This window comes from Bidens hawaiensis, unplaced genomic scaffold (assembly GCF_021521415.1).
Source record: "Bidens hawaiensis isolate Kalapana, Puna unplaced genomic scaffold, B.hawaiensis_p1.1 tig00014686_1, whole genome shotgun sequence".
Lineage (NCBI taxonomy): Eukaryota > Viridiplantae > Streptophyta > Magnoliopsida > Asterales > Asteraceae > Bidens > Bidens hawaiensis.
This window is the reverse complement of record NW_027492284.1, coordinates 34,374-61,857: the sequence shown is the minus strand read 5'-3', so window position 1 is coordinate 61,857 and position 27,484 is coordinate 34,374. Positions and strand designations below refer to the sequence as shown.

At 34.6% G+C, this 27,484-nt stretch overlaps 2 protein-coding genes, 1 long non-coding RNA gene and 1 other non-coding gene across 4 annotated transcripts; 2 read left to right on the top strand and 2 right to left on the bottom strand.

Annotated features, from left to right (window-relative positions):
- Positions 1–3,624: 3,624 nt before the first annotated feature.
- LOC143547262 (serine/threonine-protein phosphatase PP2A catalytic subunit-like) lies at positions 3,625–10,765 on the top strand. The gene is made up of 11 exons (XM_077038732.1): positions 3,625–3,796; positions 4,216–4,272; positions 8,306–8,389; positions 8,510–8,581; positions 8,676–8,747; positions 8,830–8,870; positions 9,470–9,536; positions 9,620–9,811; positions 10,071–10,160; positions 10,247–10,354; positions 10,441–10,765. The coding sequence occupies exons 1-11, from the start codon at positions 3,704–3,706 to the stop codon at positions 10,504–10,506; spliced, it is 942 nt and encodes a 313-aa protein (XP_076894847.1). The 5' UTR covers positions 3,625–3,703; the 3' UTR covers positions 10,507–10,765.
- Positions 5,372–8,082, bottom strand: LOC143547244 (uncharacterized). Its single transcript, XR_013137740.1, has 3 exons — positions 7,531–8,082; positions 6,664–6,715; positions 5,372–6,261 (listed from the first exon to the last, which is right to left on the bottom strand). It is a non-coding gene; the product is annotated as an uncharacterized LOC143547244 (long non-coding RNA).
- Positions 10,766–12,079: 1,314 nt separating the features above from the next.
- On the bottom strand, positions 12,080–17,031 carry LOC143547261 (phytoene synthase 2, chloroplastic-like). Its single transcript, XM_077038731.1, has 6 exons — positions 16,720–17,031; positions 16,570–16,620; positions 16,135–16,307; positions 15,670–15,905; positions 12,315–12,507; positions 12,080–12,238 (listed from the first exon to the last, which is right to left on the bottom strand). The coding sequence occupies exons 1-6, from the start codon at positions 17,021–17,023 to the stop codon at positions 12,080–12,082; spliced, it is 1,116 nt and encodes a 371-aa protein (XP_076894846.1). The 5' UTR covers positions 17,024–17,031.
- A 2,515-nt stretch (positions 17,032–19,546) lies between these two features.
- TRNAG-UCC (transfer RNA glycine (anticodon UCC)) lies at positions 19,547–19,618 on the top strand. The gene has a single exon. It is a non-coding gene; the product is annotated as a tRNA-Gly (tRNA).
- Positions 19,619–27,484: the final 7,866 nt, after the last annotated feature.

Here is a 27,484-nt window from a genome sequence, read left to right as displayed (position 1 = left end):
TTGTATGGATATCTTTTTTAATTACTTTTTCCTTTTTCTTTCATAGTAATTAGTTTTAACTATAATATTGTTTTTTTAATAACTTTTAATAATTAAGTTTTTTTTTTAAATCTAAAAACATAGTCTTATTCAGTTTTTTTTTGTGAACGCACCGAAATAAATTTTATTAAAAACGAGGTTACTCAAAAATTGTATTTTTTTTCTTATTAGCTTTCCAATATAATATTATTGTTTCATAAACTTATTGTTTAAAGTTTTATCTTTTATATATTTTAAATAATTATAAATTATATTTATAGAACAAAATGTTGGTTGAGGTTGGGTTGTGAATGAGAGTATAAATTTATATTAGGTTGGGTTGTGTTTGTTGATGAGAAATAAATTAATTTTTATTTAAAAGATTGGGTTGGGTTGGGTTGGGTTGGGTTGGGTTGGGTTGCTAATGGGAATGGTCATGGTGTTTTGTCTAAGTAGACTAGGAAGAATTATGAAATATGACATGTGATACTCATTTTAGTAGGGATTAAGGGGTATTTTATTTATAATACCTCAATTTTCACCCGATTGTTTTTTCAAAGTACAACATAAAAAAACTAGACAAAAAATCGAGTATGAAAAATATTGTTAAAAAAATTAAATAAAAAATCATGTAAAAAGTATTCAACATAAAATTTTAGTACAGAAAAACTAGTACAAATAATCTTGTAACAAAATGTTATGAAAAATATTATTAAAAAAATTAAATAAAAAATCATGTAAAAAGTATTCAACATAAAATTTTAGTACAGAAAAACTAGTACAAATAATCTTGTAACAAAATGTTGTACAGCATAGACCAAAACCCACATTTTGTTTTATTTAATTGTTATTTTTTATATAATAATATGATACTCTAATTAAAGATAAAAATGTTCGCTTTTGTTGTGCTAGTTTTTTCAAAAAAAAATAGTATCCATATGAAAAAAGTTGACTTTTTTTACGGTGAAGGATTTAAAGGAAATAAAGAACAAAATGTGCCCAAAACACCATTCATTTCCTTCTATTTTTTTTCTTACACCTTGATCTCCACTGTTCATTACAAAAATAAAATGCCAAGATGTCTTCGTGTGCTACTTAGACAAAACACATTTTTTAATTCTCCCTCTCTCTCTCTCAAGATCACTATAATTGTGAAGTAATGCAGAGAAAGGAATTGAAATATATGGTCGCTCATTGTTGTTGCGTCCGCAACCTCATCAATGCCCCCCGGTTGTCGCTACCAATGTCACCATTATCGTCTCCATCATCATTGTTGTCGCCATTTGCCACACCGCCATCGTTATCATCGCCGCCGCCACTCCTCCTACCCCAACTATCATTACCGTCGCCATCGCCACCAACACTGTAACCCCCGCCTCGTACCACTGCCACATTCCCACGATCATTGTTGTCAACTTTGCAACTAAAACATTCATCAAATACCTTAAACCTAGGCTCTAATAGCTACTTGTAACACTCTATTTAAAAAGACTATATATTATAATAACGAAAAAAGTGGAGTTGATTGCATATACATAATGAGTTTACTTACAAAATATTAACCTTCTATACTTACAAGAACTTTACATGTAAAAGCCAAAAAAAACTTACTTCATAATCCAACAAGGTCAGACAAGCTTAATCAATGTGTAACAACACCCCTCGTATACAAAATACGTGTTCGACCCACCATTCCGATACCCAATCATAAACAACCTTTGGTTTTCGGTATATTGCATAAAAAAATTATATTGTCAAATAGCATACCATAAAATTAAGCGATACTGCTTATTATTAACCCAAACTATAACCTCAAACTCAAAAACTAATGACCAAAATTTTAACAAAGACCTAATACGATGTTACGGGCTTATTTTAGTGTATTAGCAGTGTACCACAAAAACTTTCAATGTATAAACTTGCATGTCGACATGTGGTAGACCAGTTGATGCCTATGCACATGTTATATGTCACTTTGGCCTACTCTCCATCTTTAAACTTGTTAACATCAATCCCAAACATAAACAACACATATGATTACAATTATAACCATTATAAGTTATAAATCAGTTTATGGCAAACACAATGATTTTATTCAATTAGAAGTGACCGCTAAAGACTGCTTGGCTTGAATTTGAACCTCATTTAAAAAAACGGGACCTTTGTCTATAACTCTTTACATCTCCATCGATTTTTATCTTCCCCGTCTTTCTTATTCAAAACACATTCATCTCGCTTAACCAAAGCTTGCCAACATTGAAGATACGTGGCTTACTATTTTAGTCACTAACTCAGTTCACTTTTCCACTTTTAATGAGTCCTCCCACTTGCAATACAATAAATCTTGTGTCTCTAAGTTTGGAATTTGTCTACATCCTCGTACTATTTAAATGTTAACTTAAACCCAGCTTCAATAATAATAAGCCACATATTTCAACATATCACCAAACACTACTGAAACTGGATGCTACAATCGTTCGGGTAATTGTACATGTATCTTTAATGTCTAGCCCTTTTGATACCAACAAAATATATTTAAACCAATCTCATAGTTGTCCCAAATATTTAATGGGTCGACAATGAGTAGTAGGATATCTAACTTCTTTGATTGAATTGTCTCACAATTTTTAAAATACCGTCAGATAATTTTATATAAAGGAAAAAAGTGAACTATTTCCAACTTATTTGCTAACTAACATATTTAAATAAAACTTATTCAAGTTCTAACAACTTATACGAAACAAACACGATGAGAAATAAAATTCAGATTTCAATCTTACTAACTTACAAGCCGAATGCATATCAAACACCGTTTATCATGCATTGTTTATACTTTTATCAAACACTATATACGCAAAATCAAGCATGTAGAAGAAAAAAATAAAAGACCAATGTTATAATAATTTATTGTACATATTCAGAAACAATACCGTCAATAAACTTTAACTCAACTAACTTTTAATGAGAAATGAAGATTTGTACTGGGACCATAAGGTCTCAAGTTCAAATCTAAACACAGTCAGGTTTTATCATAGTTGGTCTTCGGGTGATGAGAAACAAGATATGACGTGCTTGGGTTACCCAACCCCGTATGTGTTTAAGATTGTCTTTTGCCTCAGGGTTACCTAGGATGTTAAAAAAATTACTCAAACAACCACCACTATGGATGAGCGGGTACCGAAAATCCAGATTCCAAAACCGCAAATTATTGACATCAGTACCGAAATTTTCAGTTCAGTACCAGAACGGTACCAGTATTTAAGGTAATTCGAGAAATATCGGTTTCGTATTGGTACTGATACCGAAACTCAACATTTGATACCAATTCAATACCGATACCGAAGTTTCTCGTCCATAACCACCACCGTTGATGAATGATATACATACAAATCAAACTTTATTTTCCCAATTTCGAAATATTTAGAAACTCGAAAAAGGTAGGGGCGATCGAAGGCAGGCAAATGGCAAAATAACCCACTGTCTTCTTCTTCTTCTTCATTCTTTTTCCTTTTTGGGTATAATAATAATAATAATAATAATAATAATATTATTATTATTATTATTATTATTATTATTATTATTATTATTATTATTATTATTATTATTATGTTTCCCCACCCACAGAATTAAATTATTTAATTCATTTCCATCAAATCCATCAATTTCCCAGCAATTTACCCGCAAGATGAGCTCGGATCCAGTCACGCAGCGCGTTAATCACAATCTTGATGAACATATCGCTCAGCTCATGCAGTGCAAACCCTTGTCTGAGCAAGAGGTAATTACCTTTCAATTTGATTTCTTTTGTAATTGATCTGGTGATTTACGGGTTAATTGATTCGATTTGGGCAGATCTGTAATCGTCATATCTATAGCGATAAATTACAAAGCTTTTCTTATATAATTAATTCTGGGTATATAATCTTGGACAAGATTGATTTAGGGTCAAAATTGGTTTATTTAATTTGTTTAGATGTGTGATTTGAAAGTAAAGGTTTGATATGATTCAATTACAGTTAATTAGTTAGTTATTTAGGTGCAATAATCTTTACCCTTTACACATACACTTGTGTTCGGGGATAAAGCTTGCAGCTTTTCCCTTAATTGATAGTTTTATTGTAACACACAGTTGAATGCTTCGGTTTTGTTGCTTTTCCGTTAAACATATCAAATCTTGTTTTACTTCTTTGAATTTAGGTTAAGTCATTATGTGATAAGGCGAAGGAGGTCCTGATGAAAGAAAGCAATGTGCAGGTAAATTTCTTTTATTGTTATCAGATGTAAATTTGGGTGTAAACGAGCCGAGCCTGTTTATTTTTAGATATATTTCTAAAGCTCGAGCTTGGTTTGTGAGTAATTTTTCAAGCTCGAGCTGAGCTCGTTATTATTTATTATTTAATTTATTTATCTTTATAATTATTTTTATCTCTTTTTGTTATGATTTTTATATATCACATAATATATATACACAGCCATATAAAGAGGATCAAATACATTTTATTCTGAACATATAAACAGTAAGAACCAATTTGTTGTTATCATTAAATTTATTTTTATAGGTGTTTGCTTTGCTTTTATCATTAAATTTATTTTTATAGGTTTTTGCTGTTATTTTTTGTTCGTATTTACTAATTTTCAATTATGAGACGTTATAATTATTTGCTGATTTATGTTTTGTTGTTATTATTAGATTTTTTTTCTTTTGCTGTTATAAGTATTTGCTGGTATTTGATGTTATTATTTTGTTCTTGATTTTGATTCTTTTGTAGTAATTTTTAGGTTTTTTTCTTTGTCATTATAAATCATTGTTTATGTAGATTGATATTGTAGTTGGTATTGTTTCTTACGTTCTCATTTTTTTTTATAAATTAGTATTATTTTATACGTTCTCATGTTAAGATTAAAATGTACATGAACCTTCCCCCATAGCCATATATATTAATTAGTTATTTATATCATACTGATATATAAATATACTAGGTTATATGCCCATGTGACACACGGGTTAAAAACGTTATTTCATATTAATAATCGTGATTATGAAAGTTAAAATCAAATAAACATGTAACCAAGAACATTACTTATAGTATTGACAGAACATAGAGTGAATGACCAAACCAGAAACCAGATAAGATTTAATAAGTAATAACTTGTAGATACTGTAAATAAGTAACTAACATTAAAAATTCATACTTATTTATAACATTTAGTCCGGCAAAACATAGATAGTACATATTTGTGACTAATACATTATAGATGGTGGGTTATACATACCCCAAAACAACTAAAGAAATCATTTTCAGAAGTTTGACCAAGGTAACAAACATTACACACGAGAAGTTACTGATATTTAGCCAAAATGTAGGTAAAAATAAATTGAGTCATTATCATTTCTTAAGACTTCAGTTCAATATAAAGTTCACCAGGCCAGTAATTCTTGAATTTTTGAGTTCTATGATAGTTCATTTAAAATCAAATTCAATAAGCATCTGTAATCCAACAATGTTTTCGTTGCGAGTTCTTCCTACTCTCTAATATACCGGGACTCACGCCACAAAAATATTTAGTAAAAAACATAAGTCGAGTATATTAACAACCAATCCATGTTTATATGCATCAAAATATGGGACTTGAAAGTTTAACTCTAGTACAACTTACATCAACAAATAAGATATTAAAAGAGATCCACTAACCAATGTCATGAATGCACTGTCTGCGTGAGACTTTGTACATATTACGATATAAAATAACAAACACTACCATTTTTTATGGCCACCTTCAATACTTTGCATAGTTTTGAAAGCAATGCAAGAAACATGTTGTTCTTCCTGTACTCACATTGACTTTTTTCAGCCAAAGCTTTAGCCTGTGGACATAAAAGTTCATAATTGAAATTTAAAAAGTTATTACTCTGTATAACATAATCGTGTCCCTAATCTGTAAATTGTATCATGCATGAATTAAAAAAATAAGAAAGATGACTAATTAACTTCTACAATCGCATACTGCACACTCCTATTGATGTCTCTCAACGTTTAAAACTTTAAATATGTCGTGTTCACGGGTTGACGGGTTTAACCCGACACGATCCCAAAAGCTTGACAAGAACCCGAAACCGTGTTACACATGTGAACCCAAACATGAAACATATCTTTGTGGGTTGACCCGAACACGGCCCGTTTGACCAAAAGTTTATCTTTGATGGTCCATCCCAACTTTTGAATAATTTCTGCTCCATTATGCCTATAAGACAAACAACAACAATAATAAAACATAACTATATGTTCTACTTGCGATGGATTTATTTGTTTACGTTCGTTCGTTAACGTTCGTTTAACTTTATTGGTTTAAGTTTGTTTATGTACATATATATTAATTAAAAAATTGACCTGTTACAACTTGGTCTAGCTTTAATAAATTTGTAAGCCCGACAGATTTTCCTTGACATTACTTTTAACCGGTTTAGTCATATTTATTCATCTGTGCTCAGATATGTTTGTTCGTTTAAGTTCGTGAACAAACATAAACGAACATGAACACAACATTCCAATAGTTAAAAGTAATGTCAAGGAAAATCTGTCGAGCCTACAAAATTATTAAAACGAACATGAACAAACATTCCAATAGTTAAAGCAAAAGGATTACCTGAAAACTTGAATCACCAACACCACAACCACCAATGAGTAACAATTACAGCCTGCATACAAAATCAACAACCAAATGAAAATAGGATAGCAAACAGTTGATAACACCACAAAACTTGAGCAATACAGTGAACCTAATTACCAAGATTAATCAACGAAAATTCGGTGAAATTCATTTTGCTTTAGTTTTATAGTTTTAATTTAATTTATAATAAATCGTGTTATCAAAACTATACCATAAGAGATTTGTACTAACCTGAGAAAACTAAAGTAATGATAGATGATATCTAAGTAGAAGATAAAACACCTAAAATATAATAGAAATTCAACCAAAACCAACCTAAAGAAAACATTCATAATAGCAACACAAACACGAATTTCACCGAACTGAATATCGAACTGAGAAAAATAAGCTATAACGGAAGACATACAATAACAACCAAACAGTAAGACCGTAAGAGGATTAGCAAATGATCAACCGAAGAGTGACGAACCGTAAAAAGAGGAGAAACCAAGACAAACAAACACGGTAACTATGAGACCCGATGATGAAAAAGAGCAGAAGCTTTGAATCCCTCTTTACCAAATAATCATGTATATAAACGTCTAACCTATTAATCAAACCAAAAACACCAAATTGTACTAACATAACATTGTCTGATAGGTATCACATGATCAATTAATTTGTAGTTGCAAGTATATAACTCAATTAATTATCTAGGTTTTTGAAAATTTAGGAGCGTTAGGTCACAGCTATTTTCAAAATCAATTGATAGGAGAAACGGAACATAATCTAAGTGTTGCTAGATAATAATAATAATAATAATAATAATAATAATAATAATAATAATAATAATATTCCACATACCTAAAGTGAAAAATGGCACAGAGAACTGCTAATTCGCTGCTCACCTCCCTGCAACTAACACGAGTAAATTAATCGAGAAATTCATCAGCATTATTTATTAGCCTGATTTGTAATAGATGGATTAGATACCTTTTAGTCAGTTCTGGTTTCTGGTCGTCGGAGTTGTTGTTCTTCGAAGATGATATGAGAGTTATCAAAAACTGTATTGCAATTGAAAACATGTTTCGTTGATTTTAGACAGGTTGGGGAATTTGAATAATTTAGGCTTCATAAGCGAATTACCAGTTCTCATACAGAAGTACTTGAGTCAATGGTGATTTGGGTGCACAAATCTTGAACCGATGGTGTTCGACGTCCTAGTAGCGATGGTGATGGGCAGCCAAGTGAAGAAAAGTAATCAGATTTGAAATTTGAATTAAAGAGAAAGTTTGTAAAGTGGAAGCTTATAAGGGAAGCTGCTTTTGTAAAAGGGGAGACGTGGCTTAATGTAGTGGTGACACAATATCAAATAGAATATGGTGGTGACACATGGCAGAATGAGTTCTTCATTTATTATATAGTTAGATATTTAATGCATTAAATGAAAATATATGAATAATAGACTCGTTTGGGCTCACAAGCTTATTTTTAGGCTCGAACTGCTCATTTAAGCTCGGTTCAGTTCGAGCTTTTAGTGAGCCGATCTCAAGAACTCTTGTGTACTTTTATTTTATAATACTATCACAAAAATGCAATTTTCTACAAATAAATCACATTCTGCATATTTTGATTTCAGCCTGTTAAAAGCCCCGTCACAATCTGTGGGGATATTCATGGGCAATTTCACGATCTTGCAGAGCTTTTCCGGATCGGTGGAAAGGTGTGCTTTCATGCTTCTTTATCTTATGGGCATTTTTTATTTTTACGTCAACATTGCTGCAAAAGAAAATTGTGATTATTATAGCTAATCATGTTGCTCTCTCTTCTTTTCTTTATTTAGTGCCCGGATACAAATTATTTATTCATGGGAGATTACGTTGATCGTGGTTATTACTCAGTTGAAACCGTATCTGTAAGTGTTACAACTTACAACACCATATGAACTAGATTTATATATGTTTTATTTTTAATTTTTCATAGAAAATGTTATTAAATTGTCGTTTCAGCTTTTAGTGGCTCTCAAAGTGCGTCATCCACAAAGACTTACAATTTTAAGAGGAAACCATGAAAGTCGCCAGGTACATTTTCAGAATTATATGATAATAACTTTCAAGAATTATTAAAATAAAAATAACAGTAACCACAATGTTGTTTCTGCAGATCACTCAAGTTTATGGGTTTTATGATGAATGCTTAAGAAAGTGAGTTTTCACGACATTCTTTAATATTTGACTTTCACTTAGTACAGTCAACTGTTTGACTTTCTTTCAAATGTCTAATATACCCTTATCAAGAATGTCAATATTTTATGAAGATGGCGATATTCAGTTTTTATTTGATGGAAGGGGTAACACTTGTTTATTTTCAGTTTTTAACGTCTATGATTGCGGTGCGCGCATATAATGTATATATGTGTGAACCCTCGGGTGGGCAAAAGTAAAATTGCACTAATTTTGACGTTATTTTACTAATCTCGTGAAAATAACGTTAAAAGTGATGGAAGGTTAATTAGGCATCATGTGGTGGCGTTGATAGCCGAAAGACAAGGGTACATGCACCAATCAGCCAGCGTCCCGATGATTGAGTGCTATGTGCCTTATGTCCAAGGCTTGATGCAAAACTAGTATAGAGCCGGGGGTCTCACCGGAAGCAGCCTCTCTATCCCCATGGGGTAGAGGTAAGGCTGTCTACATCTTACCCTCCTCAGACCCTACCATAGCTTTGCTATTGGTGGGATATACTGAGTACGATGATAAATGATTATAGTTTTCTTCACGGGTCAACGGTTGACTTTTTGCAGATATGGTAGTGCTAATGTTTGGAAGACATTTACTGATCTATTTGATTATTTTCCCCTCACCGCATTGGTTAGTAACATTTGAACTATGTACCACTATGTTTTACTGTTTGACAGTTTAACTTTTGTGATTAACGGTCTTTTGTTTCATAGGTTGAATCTGAAATTTTTTGTCTTCATGGTGGATTATCGCCTTCAATTGAAACACTTGATAATATAAGGAATTTTGACCGCGTTCAAGAAGTGCCACATGAGGGGCCCATGTGTGATCTTTTATGGTCTGATCCCGATGACCGCTGCGGTTGGGGTATTTCACCTCGCGGTGCCGGATATACATTTGGTCAAGTATATATCTCTCTCGCTAAATATAAATATTTTTTATTTTTATTTACGGTTAATGGCATAACTTTCTTTAATTTTCTGTTCTAGGTAAATATATTATATTCTTACTTGTAAAAAGGTTCATAATTTGATGTTCTTTTTTCTATCTATGACTTTTTCAAGAATTTAATTTTGAGGAAATTTGGTTACATTACACATGGTTACTCTTATATTATTGTGTTACTAATTACTAATTTTCTTTTGTTTTTATATTGTATTTCAGGATATATCTGAGCAATTTAATCATGCAAACAGCTTAAAGCTCATTGCTAGAGCACACCAACTGGTTATGGAGGGATATAACTGGGGCCACGTAAGCATTTTATTAATTTCGTTCTTTGTTGGAGTAATTATGGTTTATAATTTTTTTTAAACAGATTATTCAATTGGTTATAACAGGAACAAAAGGTGGTTACAATCTTTAGTGCACCTAATTATTGTTATCGTTGTGGAAATATGGCTTCGATTCTTGAAGTAGATGATTGCAACGGTCACACTTTCATTCAGGTAAAAATTAAAAATATATAAAAAATATTAAACATACACGCATAAGAGATAAAAGCGTGTCGACTAATTATAATTTTGAATCACAGTTTGACCCGGCTCCTAGGAGGGGAGAGCCAGATGTGACACGTAGGACGCCGGATTATTTCCTATGATGCTGACGTGGCAGTTTACATCAGACCCGCATGGTGCTCGTGGGAAATAACGAGGGCAAAAAGGGAATTCATGAAGCTTGAAAAAGTGGCAGTGATGGTGGAGCACAAACATGAGTTTGGTGATCTTATATTGTTTGTTCTGTTTGTACAGAAAAGACAGTTAAAATGTTGGATTGGTGTCTTTCCTTTTCATGTTTTGTTTTTGCTGTTATAATTCTTTTTGACATTAGTTAAGAATGAATACCCTATTAATTTGTTATTAAGATTCTTTTGAAAAATTTGTTGGCTTGACTCTTGAGCATTTTGAGCTCTTAAACTAGGCAATTACATGCATAATATCCGGTTTAATAAATACAGCGTGTGCGTGTTGATTTGTTTAATTGACAGAATGGATTGTTTATAATTTGCTAAACTCATTTATCTCAACCAAGACATATATGACTTGTTTCATACGTTTACGACTTGATTACAACCCACTAACCTATATACGATTTTCAATGTGTTTTCACTTATTTAGACTTTAAATAAATAGATTAAGGCGACATGAATTGAGATCATGTGAGAACTATTTTAAAAATTGAGAACCATTTTGGATCACGAAAAACCAAATAAAAAAAATCATAAAAAAAAAGAAAAACGCAAAAATAGAAAAAGAAAAAAAAAACAAAAATTCTTGTTTATCATCCCAGTTTCATTAAAAAAAACATCTCGTTTTGCTAAATTATACATATATGTACATACATGTTTTTTTTACTATACACATGCACAATTTAAGGTAAATGATAATGTACATATATGTACATTACGTAACTAGCGATTAAATGAAATTATACACATGTGTATAATACGAAGTTTTTTTCTTTTTTTATGAAACCGAAATGAAATATAAGAATTTTGGTTTTTTACTTTTTAAAAATTTTTGTTTTATAATTTTTTTAAATATTTTTTAAAAGTTTTTTAATGATCCAAATTGGTTATCAAAGTTTTCAATTTCCAAAAGGTTCTCTTAGAATCCTTACCCAAGGCAAAATTACCATAATAACCAATTTATTTTCTTAAACATTATATAATTTTCTTTTTCCAATTAAAAAAATGGTGTAAGATGGAAGTTTATTGAGCCAGATTGAAATTTGTCGCGCCAATATGACAAATGTCGCGCCATGGTTGATCACTAATTTCTAAAAGTCATGGCAATTTTGTTTATTATTTTGGTCAACATGACTATTTTGGGGATTTTACCGTTGTCTAAAGAGTTGGTTTGGTTCATACGATTTTAAGTAAGTCCAGGCCAGAGTTGATGAGTTTCAAACGAATGGTCATACGGGTTGTGTTAGTGTTCAACAATCTAACTCGCCAACCCGCAACCCGTCGACCCGACACAATTGCCACCGGCCACTGCTATTCAAAGTACAAGAAAACAAAGATGCTAAAGTACCATAGTAAAAGGCTAATATCTTGTGTTGAAACTTGAAAGATCATTATGGGCAAATATACATAAATTGATACATTAAATAAAATAAAATTTATGTATAACATCAAGTTATCAACACATATTTTGCACTGCCTAAATCTTTTAGAAGGCAAAACTGGTCGAAACAGATCTAGTGTACGATAAAGGCAACATAAGTAGTTTCTTAGTTCTACCAACATAAGCTCTCTTGGTCAAGTTATCATAGTCATTCTCCTCAATAGCATCCAATATGTTTCGGTACAACAACAATGATGACCAAACCTGTAATTACAATGTTCGGTTTTAGACAATATGATTTCGTTTTAAATATAAATTTGAAATCTAGATATGAACATACCGGCCAACGACTATCTTTGTCAAGCTTTGAAGCTCCTTCTTCTGCCTGGTTGAAGTAAAACCGAGCCCGTCTGATCTGACCTTTCATGAATTCTCTCCAATTATCGGTTACTCGCCTTGAGTAAACATCTTCGTCACATAGCCCGAATTGTGATAGTTCGTCTTGAGGAAGATAAACTCTACCTCTTAATGCACTGAGAGAAACAAAGATGGGATTAGTTTAACTTTTATATATATATATATATATATATGCTAAAATTTGGGTTGTAATTAATCAATATTAAAATTTGGGCTTTAGTATGTAAAAGCCAAACGAGCTAGCCAACGAGCAAGGTTGTTAAACTTTAGACAAGTGAATCAAGAACACCAAACACGATTTTGCATAAAACGTTTATGCGACTCTTTTCATTAATAAGAAACAAGAACAACTCTACTCTCTACTACTCTACACACTAAAAATAAACCTTTTGATGGGTTTATATAACACACACAATTCTAATCATACTCAAACTAGGAAACATAATTAAACTAGACTTCTATTTTATTTAATAATAAATAAAAGATAACTATGGCACCAAGTTATTCAACTTGGTCCCTGAACTTTGGATCTCCACCGAACCGCCCCTTGAGATCTTCCGTACCACCCTTATGCTTTTCGTATTAACCATTCGGGTCCTTCAAGTTGGGATTGCTCCAAGTTTTACACTCCCTCTCAATGCCAACTTCCATTGTTCCTCCAAGATCCTTCATACCTTGTAACGCTCTAACCTCTTTGAGCTTTATTCTTGGATTTGACTTCATCACACTACCTTCAGGTTTCTTTTTCCCGTCTACAACTGTTCTCGTTTCGAGATTACCACTATATAGAATTGCATTGCCCAGATTCAGATGGGAAACAACTTTTACTTTCTCAACTCCACGACCAACTATCATGATACTTAAAGCAATTATTCCATCTTCACTTGATGCATGCTCCCTCTCGAACTCAACTTCTTTATTTGTTCGTTCATTCGGATCACCCGAACTATGCATGAACCTCATGCAAACTCCAACGTCAACTTTGTTGGTTTGTTGATTTTTAACGTTTTCTATTCCACCATGACCACCCGTAACATGAGACGAAACTATCTCCTCGTGCACTTCATCCAACACGATTTCTTTCTCATATTTTTTGGTTACTATCACGGTTACGTCTTGATCAACCATATTTTCTTCTTCAACCACAATTTCCTCATCATCTAGATTCAATATAACAATAGATGATTCCAAGGTTACCTTCAACTGATTCGACTCTGGCATTGCTTCCAGACTTGTCCATCAACAGGAGTCTTCTTCAAATCATTCATCTACTAGGTTCGGTTTGAATTCGGTATCAACTGCGTATTTTCCTCGAACCTTGGCCATATTAGCCTCAACATCCCACGGTTCTTCTTCTCTAACAACAACTGCATTACCTTCCTCCATTGGTTCTCGACAGTATTTTGCCATATGCCCTTTTTGTCCACATTTATGGCACCTAAACGGAAACTGCTTTGGTTGGTACCTTGGTTCCTTGTCTCGGTTCTCTTCATCCGATGAATCTTCTTCAAAGTTGTCAACCCGACCCTTCTTGTTCCATTCTCTCTTCTTAGGTCGGTCACGTTTTTTGTTCTCCCAATATTTACTCTTACCTTTCTCGCCATAACTGTTATGATTTTTACTAAACCGATGCTTCTCCTTCCTTTCGACATACAAGGCTTTGCTCTCGGTTTTAATCGACACACCGGCTAACTGTTTTGCTAAGGCTTCTTGTCCGGCAAGAATATTTTCGAACTCGGTTATACTCGGTTGGGTCGCCCACCCTTGAATAGCGGTAACGAAGCTACGATACTCCGGCCTTAAACCGTGGATGAGTATCCGCTTCATACGAGCATCGCTAACCCGAGACTCTGGATCGATTTCTCCAATCTCGCGACACAAATTCTTAACTTTACGAAAATATTGTGAAATTGAAAGATCACCTTGCGAAACCGTCATCAACTCACCTTCGACTAGTTGCAATCGAGCATCGTTCTTCTTCGTGAATAAGGTTTGCAGCGTATCCCACGCTTGCTTTGGGTATTCAAGATCTTGAATGTGATCAAGAACATCATCATCAACCGTTGTCTTGATTATAAACATCGCTCGGCCCGTTTTCACCTGCCACTTCCCGATACTACCATTAATATCGTTTGCAGGTTGTCTCGTCTCGGTACCGTTCGTAACCTGCCAAAGATCTTGACATTGAAGATACGATTTGATGCATGTCGACCACTGTTTGTAATTGCTATGGTTCAACTTCTTGATCCCTCCTACAACTTGAAATTCTGCCATCGTTTCTTGATTTTAGCCGTACGTGAGTTTGAACTCAATGCGTTCTTCAGTTACCAACTTATATGCTTTTAGTTACTTGTGTTTTGGATTTAAGAAGATATGCTTCTGGAACAAAATAATGATTGCGTAGGTTTGACTTTTCAACTATCACAATTCTCAACCAAACAGAACGTGATGACAATTATTTTCTCCACACAACACAAAACTATATATCACACCAATATGTAATATATTACGATTCACCCACAAACCTCTCGTCGGTATATTATCTTAGATTGTCGGCTTCCTTTTGTAACCGTAACCTCACACTTTCCTGGACACGTACTACGGTGAGTCTCGATTAATATTCAACTAGCCATTGGTTTTCTCCTCGTAGAGATCTTGAACCATTTCTTAACCGTGATCGGTTTCTTGGCCTCTTATGTTTTGATCGAAACTACTACTGCAATCAAGATTTGCCACCAATCGGAAACGCGGGCCTGGATCGTTAGGCTCTGATACCACTTGTTAAACCTTAGACAAGTGAATCAAGAACACCAAACACGATTTTGCATAAAACGTTTATGCGACTCTTTTCATTAATAAGAAACAAGAACAACTCTACTCTCTACTACTCTACACACTAAAAATAAACCTTTTGATGGGTTTATATAACACACACAATTCTAATCATACTCAAACTAGACTACATAATTAAACTAGACTTCTATTTTATTTAATAATAAATAAAAGATAACTATGGCACCAAGTTATTCAGCTTGGTCCCTGAACTTTGGATCTCCACCGAACCGTCCCTTGAGATCTTCCGTACCACCCTTACACTTTTCGTATTAACCATTCGAGTCCTTCAAGTTGGGATTGCTCCAAGTTTTACAAAGGTTACCTTGGCTCGGGCTTGGTTCATTTACATACTTCATCAACGGATAACCGACAAACACATCACTGTTTGAACGATGGATATATTCGACATAATAACAATGAAACGGTTTAGAGGAAAAGCTTACTCTTCTCCAACATCTCTAAGAATATTGGTGAGCTGATTTCCAATGCCGAGACTAAGAGCCGAGTTATAGATGTTTGGTGCATCATATGATGATTCCGGTGCTATACCCATGACCGGAACACTCATCAGACCAACTGTCCCAGCAACATAGTAACAATACAAGTAAAGTTCTTGAAAGTTTTCGTATCTACTTTTCTTGATATCCATTCTCATCCCTTCTATCATGTCTCTAAACGGCTGAAAAACCAAAAAAAGTAATCTTTTAGTACGCATATATGAATAATATGGAATTTAATCAAGAGTTCAATTATCTTAAGGGTTTTCCTATATAGTTATACATGTTGTATAGTATGACTTTTGCATAACACACCACGGTCACATCATACCTTTTTCACATATCATACAGGCCGTATATTAGTGTGTGAGTGATGTTACCTTAATTAATGATCATGGTATATATATGTACCTTAATGTCTAGTGGGAACTTTTGAACGGTGTGAGTTAGGGCCGCATCAAGCATGTCAAAGGGCCGGCCATGAAAGAGATCATGGAGTCTTTCTTCCCATCTGTCAAGAACCGCATCACTCATGTGGATCGCGTTTGGCCCATCAACGAGTTCATCTGTTCTCCTGCACCAAACTGTAAATTGCCGGAAATCAGGCCCAAGAACACGAAATTTGATCTTAACCAAGATCGGATTATTCGATTTATATAGTGTTGTTCTTGACACTAATTGCATACGTCCCTAACCATCTATTTATATTAAATAACTTCCTTAACATAGTATGACTCAAACTTCTAATATATGGCCATTCAAACAACTAGATAAACATATAGGCAATTATTAAACCTATAAGAACATACCCATATATATATAAGAAAAATTGTTGCATGAACTTACCATATATAGCCCATATTGCTTTCTGTCTTTCTTCAGTCATTAACCTTGTTCCTGTCAAATTCCAAACCAAACTCATCACTCATCACCAAAATTAAATAAAACTTTCCATTTAAGGACACTTTTTTAGTTAATACAAATCAATAATTTTACCTAGATAAAAAGTCTTTGCATATTCAGCACAAATATCTCTACACCGATCATACGCCTCTTCAAGAAACTCCGGATGGAATTGGCAACCAGAATAATCATCGCGTCGTGTTTGCAACTGTCTCTGAACAATCTCTCGAACACGTAGATCCGTGTGAGGAATTCCTTCTAATGACAATTCGGGCAAATTCGGTTTCTTTGGCGCTACAACTCTAGCCGTTATCATGAATTCTCGACGAGAGTTCTTGTGATTGTTGATCACTGATCCTATACAAGGATTACCTAGAATAGAAACTGCAGATGCCATTTCTAAATCTTTATTGAAACCCAAAATTTATTTTTATTTTCAAAATATTTCTAAAAAGATTCTATCTTTTTTGTGGGATACTTTGATACTCTCCAAGAAGTGGCTTTGAGACTTTGTTGTATAAGTTGTATGTATATATATATATATATATAGAACTTGTCACCTTTTATAAAAGAATTTGAAAGTGACGTGGTTCCGAGGTTTTTGAGTTAAGATTAACATATCTTTGTAGATGATCACTGTTGTCATGATCTCTTTTAATATGTTTCATGAATTTGGAAGTGCCGGCAGTGACAACTACTTGTGGCCCTTGTGGATATATAAGTAATCAAACAATTATACATGCCTACGTATCTACTCACATGGTGACTTTTTATTTGTAATACACATATTTGACACCCAACACGTGTTTATACCAGTTACATTTGATATTTTTGGTTTACTAGCTTCTGAGGTTGTGGAGCTACTTAGTCGTGTCCAATGGATCATGCTTAGTAATGTTATTGATCTATGAATGCTATTTTAAATGACTTATTTTTGCTATTCGAAAAGCGCTAGCAGCACAACTTGTTACCCGCTTGAAATCTATATCGATGTAAACACTAACATAGTTTTAAAGATTCTTTAAAGTGAATTTAAATTTGATTTGGAAAAACCATAAATCCAGGAAAAATAGAAATGAAGAAGATATTCACCTTTAATAATAAATATGTATGTGCTTAAAAATAATTGTTCATATATGTTGTGTTTGTTGCTTGAGCAATCCTATTTTTTCTTTTCTTTTTTAACTATATATATAATCATATAATCTTGATGAGATTTAAGGATATTCAGAAATTGTTCTAAGCTCTTTATGCTAGGTGAGTCGAAGAATGAATACCATTACATGTATATCCTGTCATAAAGTGTATAGGATTATTGAAATTTTACCTTATCTTATCGGCTTCTGCTCTATTATAAGTTACCCGTTTAATACACGAGTTTTGCAAATGTTTAAATTAATAGGATGAATTTAAAGGTAAAATTAGATGACTCACAAGAAATTTAAAAATAATTTGAAATACATTAATACATTATTAAAACTGTAATTTTTTAAGTGTAAATCCACTGGTAATTAAATATCATAATCAACTTGTTATATATGTTCACAATATTTGTTTTATACCATGCATATTCCGTAATTTACCGTTTTAAAAAAAGTGTGACATCTTCCTAATTAAGGTTTTGGCTTTATTAGACGAGGAAGCATGTTTTTATATGCGAACCGAATGAAAGGATCTTGTAACCAATGATTCCCCTTGTTTCCCTAAGGTGCTTTTACATTGGATTTGTCGTCATCCAACCTTTGCCCTTATTTTCCAATTAAAAATCATAATATATATATATATATATATATATATATATATATATATATATATATATTTTATTTTCTAAAGAACAAATTTTAATAATCTTCAAGAATTATAGAAAGCCAACCACGCAAAATTTGTCATAGTTTAACTACTGATTTATCCTGTATTAAACCAATATCACACGTGATTTGTTCTTGGGGGTCAGTGTTTATATTATTTTCAGTATGATCAATTAAAATAAATGATTTGATTCCTTTGATATCTTGTAACATTCTGTATTCATGCGAACAATTTATTGTGAAGCATCTTTGCTCTTTTATAGTCAAGTATCCATGCTATGGAAGAACGCCGTGTGATTTTCCTCAATAATCATACTATAATATGTTTTAATCATAAAAACATACTAACAAAACATACAAATACACTATACCCAAATACTAGGTTTGTTATTCAACTAATTACTAAATACAAACAATTCACTATTTTTCCGTTTATGAAAGCGGTAACCTTGTAGAATAGTAAGCAAATTTTAAAACTGTTCAAATTAAATCACTCAAGTTTAAAACTGTTTCAATTAAGTAACTTAACTTTCATATTTTATTTAATTTATAGGCTTTACGTTTTTTTCAACTTATAAAATCTTTTTTTATGTTGATGTGGAGTGGCGATGTGAATTTTATTATTAATATTTAATATAACTAAGGTATTTTAAATTTATTAAATTATAAATACATATATTGCAAATACCACTACATCTTTCCTCCATTGCTTTCTTGATGCATAAAAAACCAGTAAGGCTCGATTTGAAGATCTTGTAACTCGATTTGACCAAAAATTACATGATTGATCTAATTAGAATACTTTAGAAACTTTATTATTTTATGACATTTTTCCTTTATTAAATTAACTAGACTTTCATCACATTTAATATCATACAATTATTTGCATTTAGTTCAACTTAATAAACAAAATAATATAAATTCTGATGCATATCATTAAATTAAATAACTTAATTTCAGTCAAATACGTACTCGTATGATCATATTAACAGTAAATAATTATTATAAAAGTAAAGATTGTTAACTCGTTTTCTAAAAGTATAGTATTTGTTATTGAAGAAAAATAAATAAACGTCTACTTATAGGATAATTGAGAACCCAATGTCAATCTAGCGTTTGTAGTCCAACAGTTAGGATAATTGCCTTCCAAGCAATAGACCCGGGTTTGACTCCCGGCAAACGCAAATTTGTTTTTGTAACAACTTTATTATTTTCTTCTTACTTAAACTAATAACTTTTATTATTTCTTCTACTAACAACTTTTATTATTTTCTTTTTAATTAAACAAACATCTTTTATTATTATTTTTTTACTTAAACAACAACTTTTATTACTTTCTTTTTACTTAAACAAAAAATAACTTTTATTATTTCCTTTTTAAAGTAATCAAACAATAACTGATAAAAATGGGCCACATCCATAAAAACAAGAAGAAATGCCATTGCCGACTTACCACCTCAACATCATCCAAAACAATAAAAGGACTTACCCGTCTTTACATTATACAAAACGATAAAACAAAATAATAAAACATCAACGAAAACGATAAGAAGTATAACCTGGAGTAGACATATATCCGTTTTGTTATCATTATTGGTAAAGACATTTGCTAAAACCCAAATTAAGAGATGTACAAGAAAAGACACTTGATAAGACCCAAAGAAGTGTTACAGAGCAACTTTGTGTTAAAACTCTGCCTTGTAGAATTTGGGCATCATACCATTTATGCACAGTATTTCACATGCTTGTGGTTGGCAAAGATGTTCTTGTTACCAGCAAAGTTGGTTTTAGATATAAAGTTTTATTGCATTTTATAAGAACACATATAATTTTATATGGATAGATAGTTATGTATTTTTAAATAACAACTTAATATATCTTCATGAAGAAACATAAATCCACCCCTCAAGATCTAACACGTTAGTCCGAGGGTAATGGTTAAGTATTCTACACGATGGGTTATAAAACTTTCCTAGCGCAGACAAGTGTAACCTGCAAAACAGAATACTGTGAGCTCGTTACGAGGAATGGGGGATTCTCTCGTAACCATCCTCCGGCGTGAGAATCAGTACTTGATAGTACGAAGTAGTATAATTTAACAGTGATAGTAGGAGAAGGTATATCCTTTACCATTTGGAGGTTTACTGGTATTTATAGCCGGAGGAGATAGAGTGTGACCAACCACCTTGTCAGGTCCAATAATACTCTCCACTCGTGCGGTCGTGGTGGTTGGTAGAAGTTGGTGGGCATCATGGCCTTTTGACAAGGACGTGGTTGTACCGTCCTTTATGTGTTGTCCAAACCTCATTGGTTTGGTGTTTATCCCTATGTGGGTTACCATTTTTTGTCCCATGCTGGTGGGACCTTTGCATTACCATTCCCGAGGTGAAAAGTTATATTGGACTACACTCTTCGCGCCATGCACTACTCCCGGCGTTAGTGATTTCCTGGCGCTTAGTGTTCCGCCCAGCGTATGCAGTTAGTGTTATACTTTGTCAAATGGTGGGTTTCATACCCTACCTCTACAAGTCTCCCTAGTCCATAGTCGCCCTTCTTTCAAAAAGTGGGGGCTGTGGACTTATCATGGGCTTTTGATTATGCATGTTATTTGCTTTTCATTGATTTTCCTCGTTGGTTTGGTTTATTTTTGTGGACAATTCCGCGTATTTGACGGGTGATTTTATTAATTGTCCCTTGTGTAGCCGAATTTTGGCTAAATCATCCCGTCTGAGCTAGCTTTGGCTGGTGATTTATGTTGAATTATCCCATGGCGGGGCCTATTTTGGCGGGTGATTTATCTTAAATCATCCCATGGCGGAGCCTGTTTTGGCGGGTGATTTATCTTAAATCATCCCATGGCGGAGCCTGTTTTGGCGGGTGATTTATCTTAAATCATTCCCTGGCGGAGCCTGTTTTGTCGAGTGATTTATCTTAAATCATTCCCTTGCGGAGCCTGTTTTGGCGGGTGATTTATCTTAAATCATCCCATGGCGGATGTAACACCCCGTAACCGCAGCGGAAACGTAAACGGGATGCAACAGACACATCTGATATCAACAGCATTGCTTATAAAGAAAACACCACTACATTAATTTAAACGTATTACATTGTTCCGAGTTTCGTTACCGTCTAGGCGTTATCACATAAGTTTTACCGATAGTACTTTAACATGTTTAATACAAAATATAGACCCTTAAGCTTCCACAAAATAGCACACATCATCAAGCACGTATCACTCATTCCAATTTGGGTGTACCTAGAAAGCATGTAAAGAAAACGGGTCAACTACGAATAGTTGGTGAGTTTCACTAATTTAAATAAACCATGACAAATCATTATAATAATCATAAATTAGCGATGTAATTATGCTGAGCCTACAAGTGAAACCTCTGTTAACCCAGAAACACATCTAATAACCTCTGGGGACACTGTTAACCCAGAAACACATTTAATAACCTCTGGGGACACTGTTAACCCAGAAACACATTTAATAACCTCTGGGGACACTGTTAACCCAGAAACACATTTAATAACCTCTAGGGACACTGTTAACCCAGAAATACATTTAATAACCTCTGGGGACACTGTTAACCCAGAACACTGTTTCGGGCCTTACAATATTAGCAACTCAGACAATTACCATCTTAATACATTACCGTACGATTCCCGTACAATAAACATTATATAAATACATTCATTTCCATGCGATCGGCATGTACTTAAACACTTTGATAAAAACATGCTTTCCGCCCCGGGAAAATATTTAAAACAGTTCAGTAAAAAGGGGCTCGCGAAACTCACCTTTTCGTGAGTAAAGATGTAATACTGTGCGCGGCTACCGGTCCGGATGTGTAATACGATCCCTAAGTCGTTACTACACAATTTCTATTAATATAACTTAAATTCGTGTTAACCGGTACGTCTGGGGACACTGTTAACCCAGTACCGTACACGATCCGGGGACAATGTTAACCCCGAAACACTTCTCAGGACTTAGATTGTGATATCACTTAGAGTTCTTTAGTCAAAACTACCATTAGTTTGTTTTCTCGTTTTGCGTGCCTAGCACGGTTATCCGTCTTTATGTTTTCAAAAATGAGTTTGGTCACATACGACCCGAAAATAGTTGTTACTGATATTTTAGTTAAAGTGGTGAAATTAGAGCTCGGTTTAGACATCCCGTTTGGCCGCGGGGCCCGTTTCCGTCTTTAATATACCGGAAACTGCTAAATCGGGTAAAATTACCCAAATCATCCGAATTACTTTCGGATGATTTATTTTTACTTGATTAACTTAGTTTCATGAAAATAGTCCATTTTTAGGGTTTTTATACACCAGTCAGCTCGCTTAGGCGAACTTTGCCGGTTTACGCGTTTTAAGCTTTAAAAGTTTGTTTTTATGTTCTGTTTAGCACAAATAATTATCCGTTTAGTCTCGGATCTTGAAATTTTGCACAAATCAGTTTTTGACAGTAAGGAATTTTATAAAAATATTTCCAGAATTAATTTCTATATTTAACATTTATTTATCTATTTTTAAACGTCATTTAAACACCAAATATGTCGAAAATACCAAACGACCTTAGAAAAATCCCAAATTTTTCTGGGATGACCCCTGCCATCCACATAGTTCCTGTAATTTTTCCAGAACCAAAATCTCATTTTTCATGCCATTTTCACCAAAACCGAGCTAGAAAACCCTAGAACTCGTTTTACCGAAAAGCCTACTTAGACTTTCCCAATGGACCTGAAATTTTGTGTGTGACTTTTATATGTTATGAAAAGCTTATCTGAAATTTTCCAGAATTTTTCATGATGTTTAGCTATTTTTCACCATTTTTAGCCAAAACCGAGCATTAAATTCACCAAATATTCATCCTTTGTCCAAAAATTACCAAATTTTCACAGATCTCATACTTTCATGTGTAGATCATCTCTGTGAAATTTCAAGACCCAACTCTAAGTTTATCACAATTTGTCCAAATCATATAAATCATACGAAAAACCAAACTACCTTGTGTTTCTAGCTTTAGATCGCAAAGATCTTGCTTTCTAGCCTTTGCTAGCAACTAGATACAACACCTACAAGCACAACAACACCACACCAAGCAAGTTATACCCACAATCAAGCCATTTCTTTCATGGTTTCGGTTAAGACATCAAAACAAAGATTTTAACCGTAAAAATTCGTTTTTGACTCTTTTAACTCCTTTTCTTGGACCAAGATCCCTTGTATAACTTGTATACATCCCTTGATCATGCAAGAATCGGTTTCATCTCGGGTTTGCACCCATTTTTCACTTGAAACCTCATTTTCTCAAGATTTTGGAATTAAAAACCAAGATTAAACCATAACAACATGTTTATACCTTGTGGATCTTCTTAAAAATCAAAGGTTTTTGGTTGAATGTGTAAAGGGTTAAGAGGATTTTGGGAGTGTGGTGATAGAAAAAAGAAAAATGGAATGTTAATGTGTGGGAAAGGGACCGATCGGTCCATGTAGTGGTGTGGGTGGGGCCCACATCTCAAATCTTGGCCACACATTCGGATTGTGTAATCCGGATAATGTTGTGGATAATCTGGTTCAGTTCGTTTTTCGGTTAAACGTTTAATTCCGCTCAAAACGAAGCCAAAACGGTCGTTTTTCGGCTTAAAAATAAAATTTATATAAAACCGATTTAAAAACTTTAAAAACTTAAACCATGACATTTATTGACTTAACACCTCATATTGTCGGTAATTGTGCATCTTTTTCGGCTTGATCGATCGTCTCTTGCTTGGTTTGATGTTAAAGGTTTCGTTTATCGTACCGACGTACCAATAAATCGAAATCCTTTTTCTGTGCTATAATTTACTTATCCCGAAGCCTTAATACTTCGTAAACCTTACTAAACATCATATATTTCGTCTATAATGTAATCCCCGATTCGTTCGGGTTTCAATAATCGTTCATCGGTTAATCGTAATTCCAATACGACTAGCTGTACATTCGAGTATAATTCGTACTGTGAATCTTATATACTCGTATAAACACATTATAATTCATACATTCGGTATTAAATAACACGTAAATAGTATATACCGGCTAGGGTATACCTGAATTTGCCGGAATCGTTACATTCTCCCCCCGTTACAAAAATTTCGTCCTCGAAATTTTACGCGTCAACTACTTCCTTTTGAGGAAATAGGTGGGGGTATTTCATTCGTCCTTTCGTTCCCATGTATATTCTGGGCCTCGTTGCGAGTTCGACCTAACTTTGACCAACGAGATCTTATTGTGTCTAAGTTGCTTGATTTTCCCATCCACTATTTCTATGGGTTCCTCTACGAAATTAAGCTTATTACTTATTTGGACACCCTCTAAGGGTAACACCGATGTCTCATCCGACAGACACCTTTTCAAGTTCGACACGTGAAACACATTGTGAACTGCACTCAGTTCATCAGGCAGTTCTAATCGGTATGCTACAGGACCGATTTTTGCAGTAATGTCGAATGGTCCAATGTATCTAGGGGCTAACTTCCCCGCCTTTCCAAATCTGACTACTCCTTTCCAAGGTGATACTTTCAAATACACTTTATCACATTTCTCAAATGATAACGGTTTTCTACGGGTATCGGCATAACTCTTCTGCCGATCCCGTGCGGCCTTCAGATTGTTCTTAATTTCAAGGATTTTGCTGGTCGTTTCCTGGACCAGATCTGATCTAATAACCTGTGTGTCGCCCACTTCAGTCCAGCAGAGTGGTGATCGGCACTTCCGTCCATACAATGCTTCGTAAGGTGCTGCCTTTATACTGCTATGGTAACTGTTATTATAGGAAAATTCAACGAGTGGGAGATGTTGATCCCAACTTCCCTTAAAATCCAGTACGCATGCACGAAGCAAATCCTCCAGTGTTTGGATGGTCCTCTCAGACTGACTGTCGGTCTGAGGGTGGTAAGCTGTGCTTAGATCAATACGCGTTCCCAGCGCTTCTTGTACAGCTTGCCAAAGATTGGAGGTGAAATGGCTATCTCGATCGGAGATGATTGAGATGGGTATCCCATGACGAGACACAATTTCATTTATATAAATCTGCGCAAGTCTTTCGGTGTTATAATTATTTCTAATCGGAATAAAATGTGCCGACTTGGTTAGTCGATCCACGATTACCCAAATTGCATCGTGTCCACGGGACGTCTTAGGGAGATGTGTCACAAAATCCATCGTGATTTGCTCCCATTTCCATTCGGGAATTTCCGGTTGTTGTAACATCCCCGAGGGTTTCTGGTGCTCCGCCTTAACCCTCGCACACGTCGTACACTTGCCGACGTATGTGGCTATATCTTTTTTCATACCCGGCCACCAGTAGAACTCCTTCACATCCTTGTACATCTTATCCGATCCCGGATGTATGGAATATTTCGATTTATGCGCTTCGTCCATGATTAATTCTCGAAGGTCATGGAGGGTCGGGATCCAAATCCGATTTTTGAAATAGTGAATTTCGTCCACGCGCTGTTCGAAATTCTTCTCGTTACCGTAAAGTCCCTCTTTTTCCAATTGTTCCTCTTTCAACGCCTCGCGTTGAGCGACTCGAACCAGGTCCGAAAGGTTCGACTGGACTATCATTTCCAGTGCTCGCACTCGCAATGGCTTAACCCGATCCTTCCTACTCAAGGCATCGGCTACGACGTTAGCCTTGCCGGGGTGATAACGGATGTCACAGTCATAGTCGCTTAACAACTCGACCCATCTTCGTTGCCTCATATTCAGTTCTTTCTAATCGAATATGTGTTGCAAACTTTTATGATCGGTGAAGATGGTGCACTTTGTACCGTAGAGATAATGTCTCCAGATTTTAAGTGCGAAGATAACTGCTCCCAGTTCTAAGTCATGAGTAGTGCAATTTTTCTCGTGTATTTTTAACTGTCGAGAAGCATAGGCTATAACCTTATTATTTTGCATCAACACGCATCCTAACCCTCTCCGGGATGCGTCACAATACACGACAAAACCATCGTCTCCATCGGGGAGACTTAAGATCGGCGCTTGGCACAATCTTTGTTTTAGCGTTTGAAACGTCGTTTCCTGCTCTTCACCCCATTCATACTTTCAATCCTTTTGGGTCAGAAGGGTTAAAGGTTGGGCGATGCTGGAAAAGTTCTCTATAAATCGACGATAATATCCAGCTAAGCCTAAGAATTGGCGGATTTCCTTTGGCGATTTAGGCGCTTACCAATTCTTAACTGCTTCAACCTTACTTGGATCAACGTGTATTCCTTGATGGTTTATAACGTGACCAAGGAATTGCACTTCTTGTAACCAGAAGTTACACTTGGAGAATTTTGCATACAACTTCTCCTGATTTAGAAGCTCTAAAATTAATCTTAAGTGTTGCTCGTGCTCTTCTTTACTCTTTGAGTATATCAAAATATCGTCAATAAACACGGTGACGAATTTATCGAGGTAGGGTTTACAGACTCGATTCATGAGATCCATGAACACTGCTGGCGCATTTGTTAGCCCAAAAGGCATAACTAAGAACTCGTAATGGCTGTAGCGAGTCCGGAATGCGGTTTTTGGGATATCCTCCTCCTGAATTCTAACCTGATGGTATCCCGATCTAAGATCAATTTTTGAGAAGTAGCTCGCACCTTGCAGTTGGTCGAACAGGTCATCAATTCGGTGAAGAGGATACCTATTTTTGATTGTTAAATTGTTCAACTCCCTGTAATCAATGCACATTCTAAGGCTCCCGCCCTTCTTTTTCACGAATAGTACAGGTGCACCCCACGGGGAATAACTAGGACGTATAAATCCTTTATCCAACAATTCTTGCAACTGGTTGGATAATTCTTGCATCTCTGATGGTGCAAGTCGGTAGGGTGCCTTACCAACAGGGCCAGCTTGAGGTAATAGATCGATTCTGAATTCGACCTGTCGGGTTGGCGGTAATCCAGGAAGTTCCTCTGGGAAAACTTGTGGAAATTCGCGTACCACTGGGATATCGTCCACCCGTTTTTCCTCAGGATCCGTGGCCGTCAAGCTCACTAGATACGCTACGC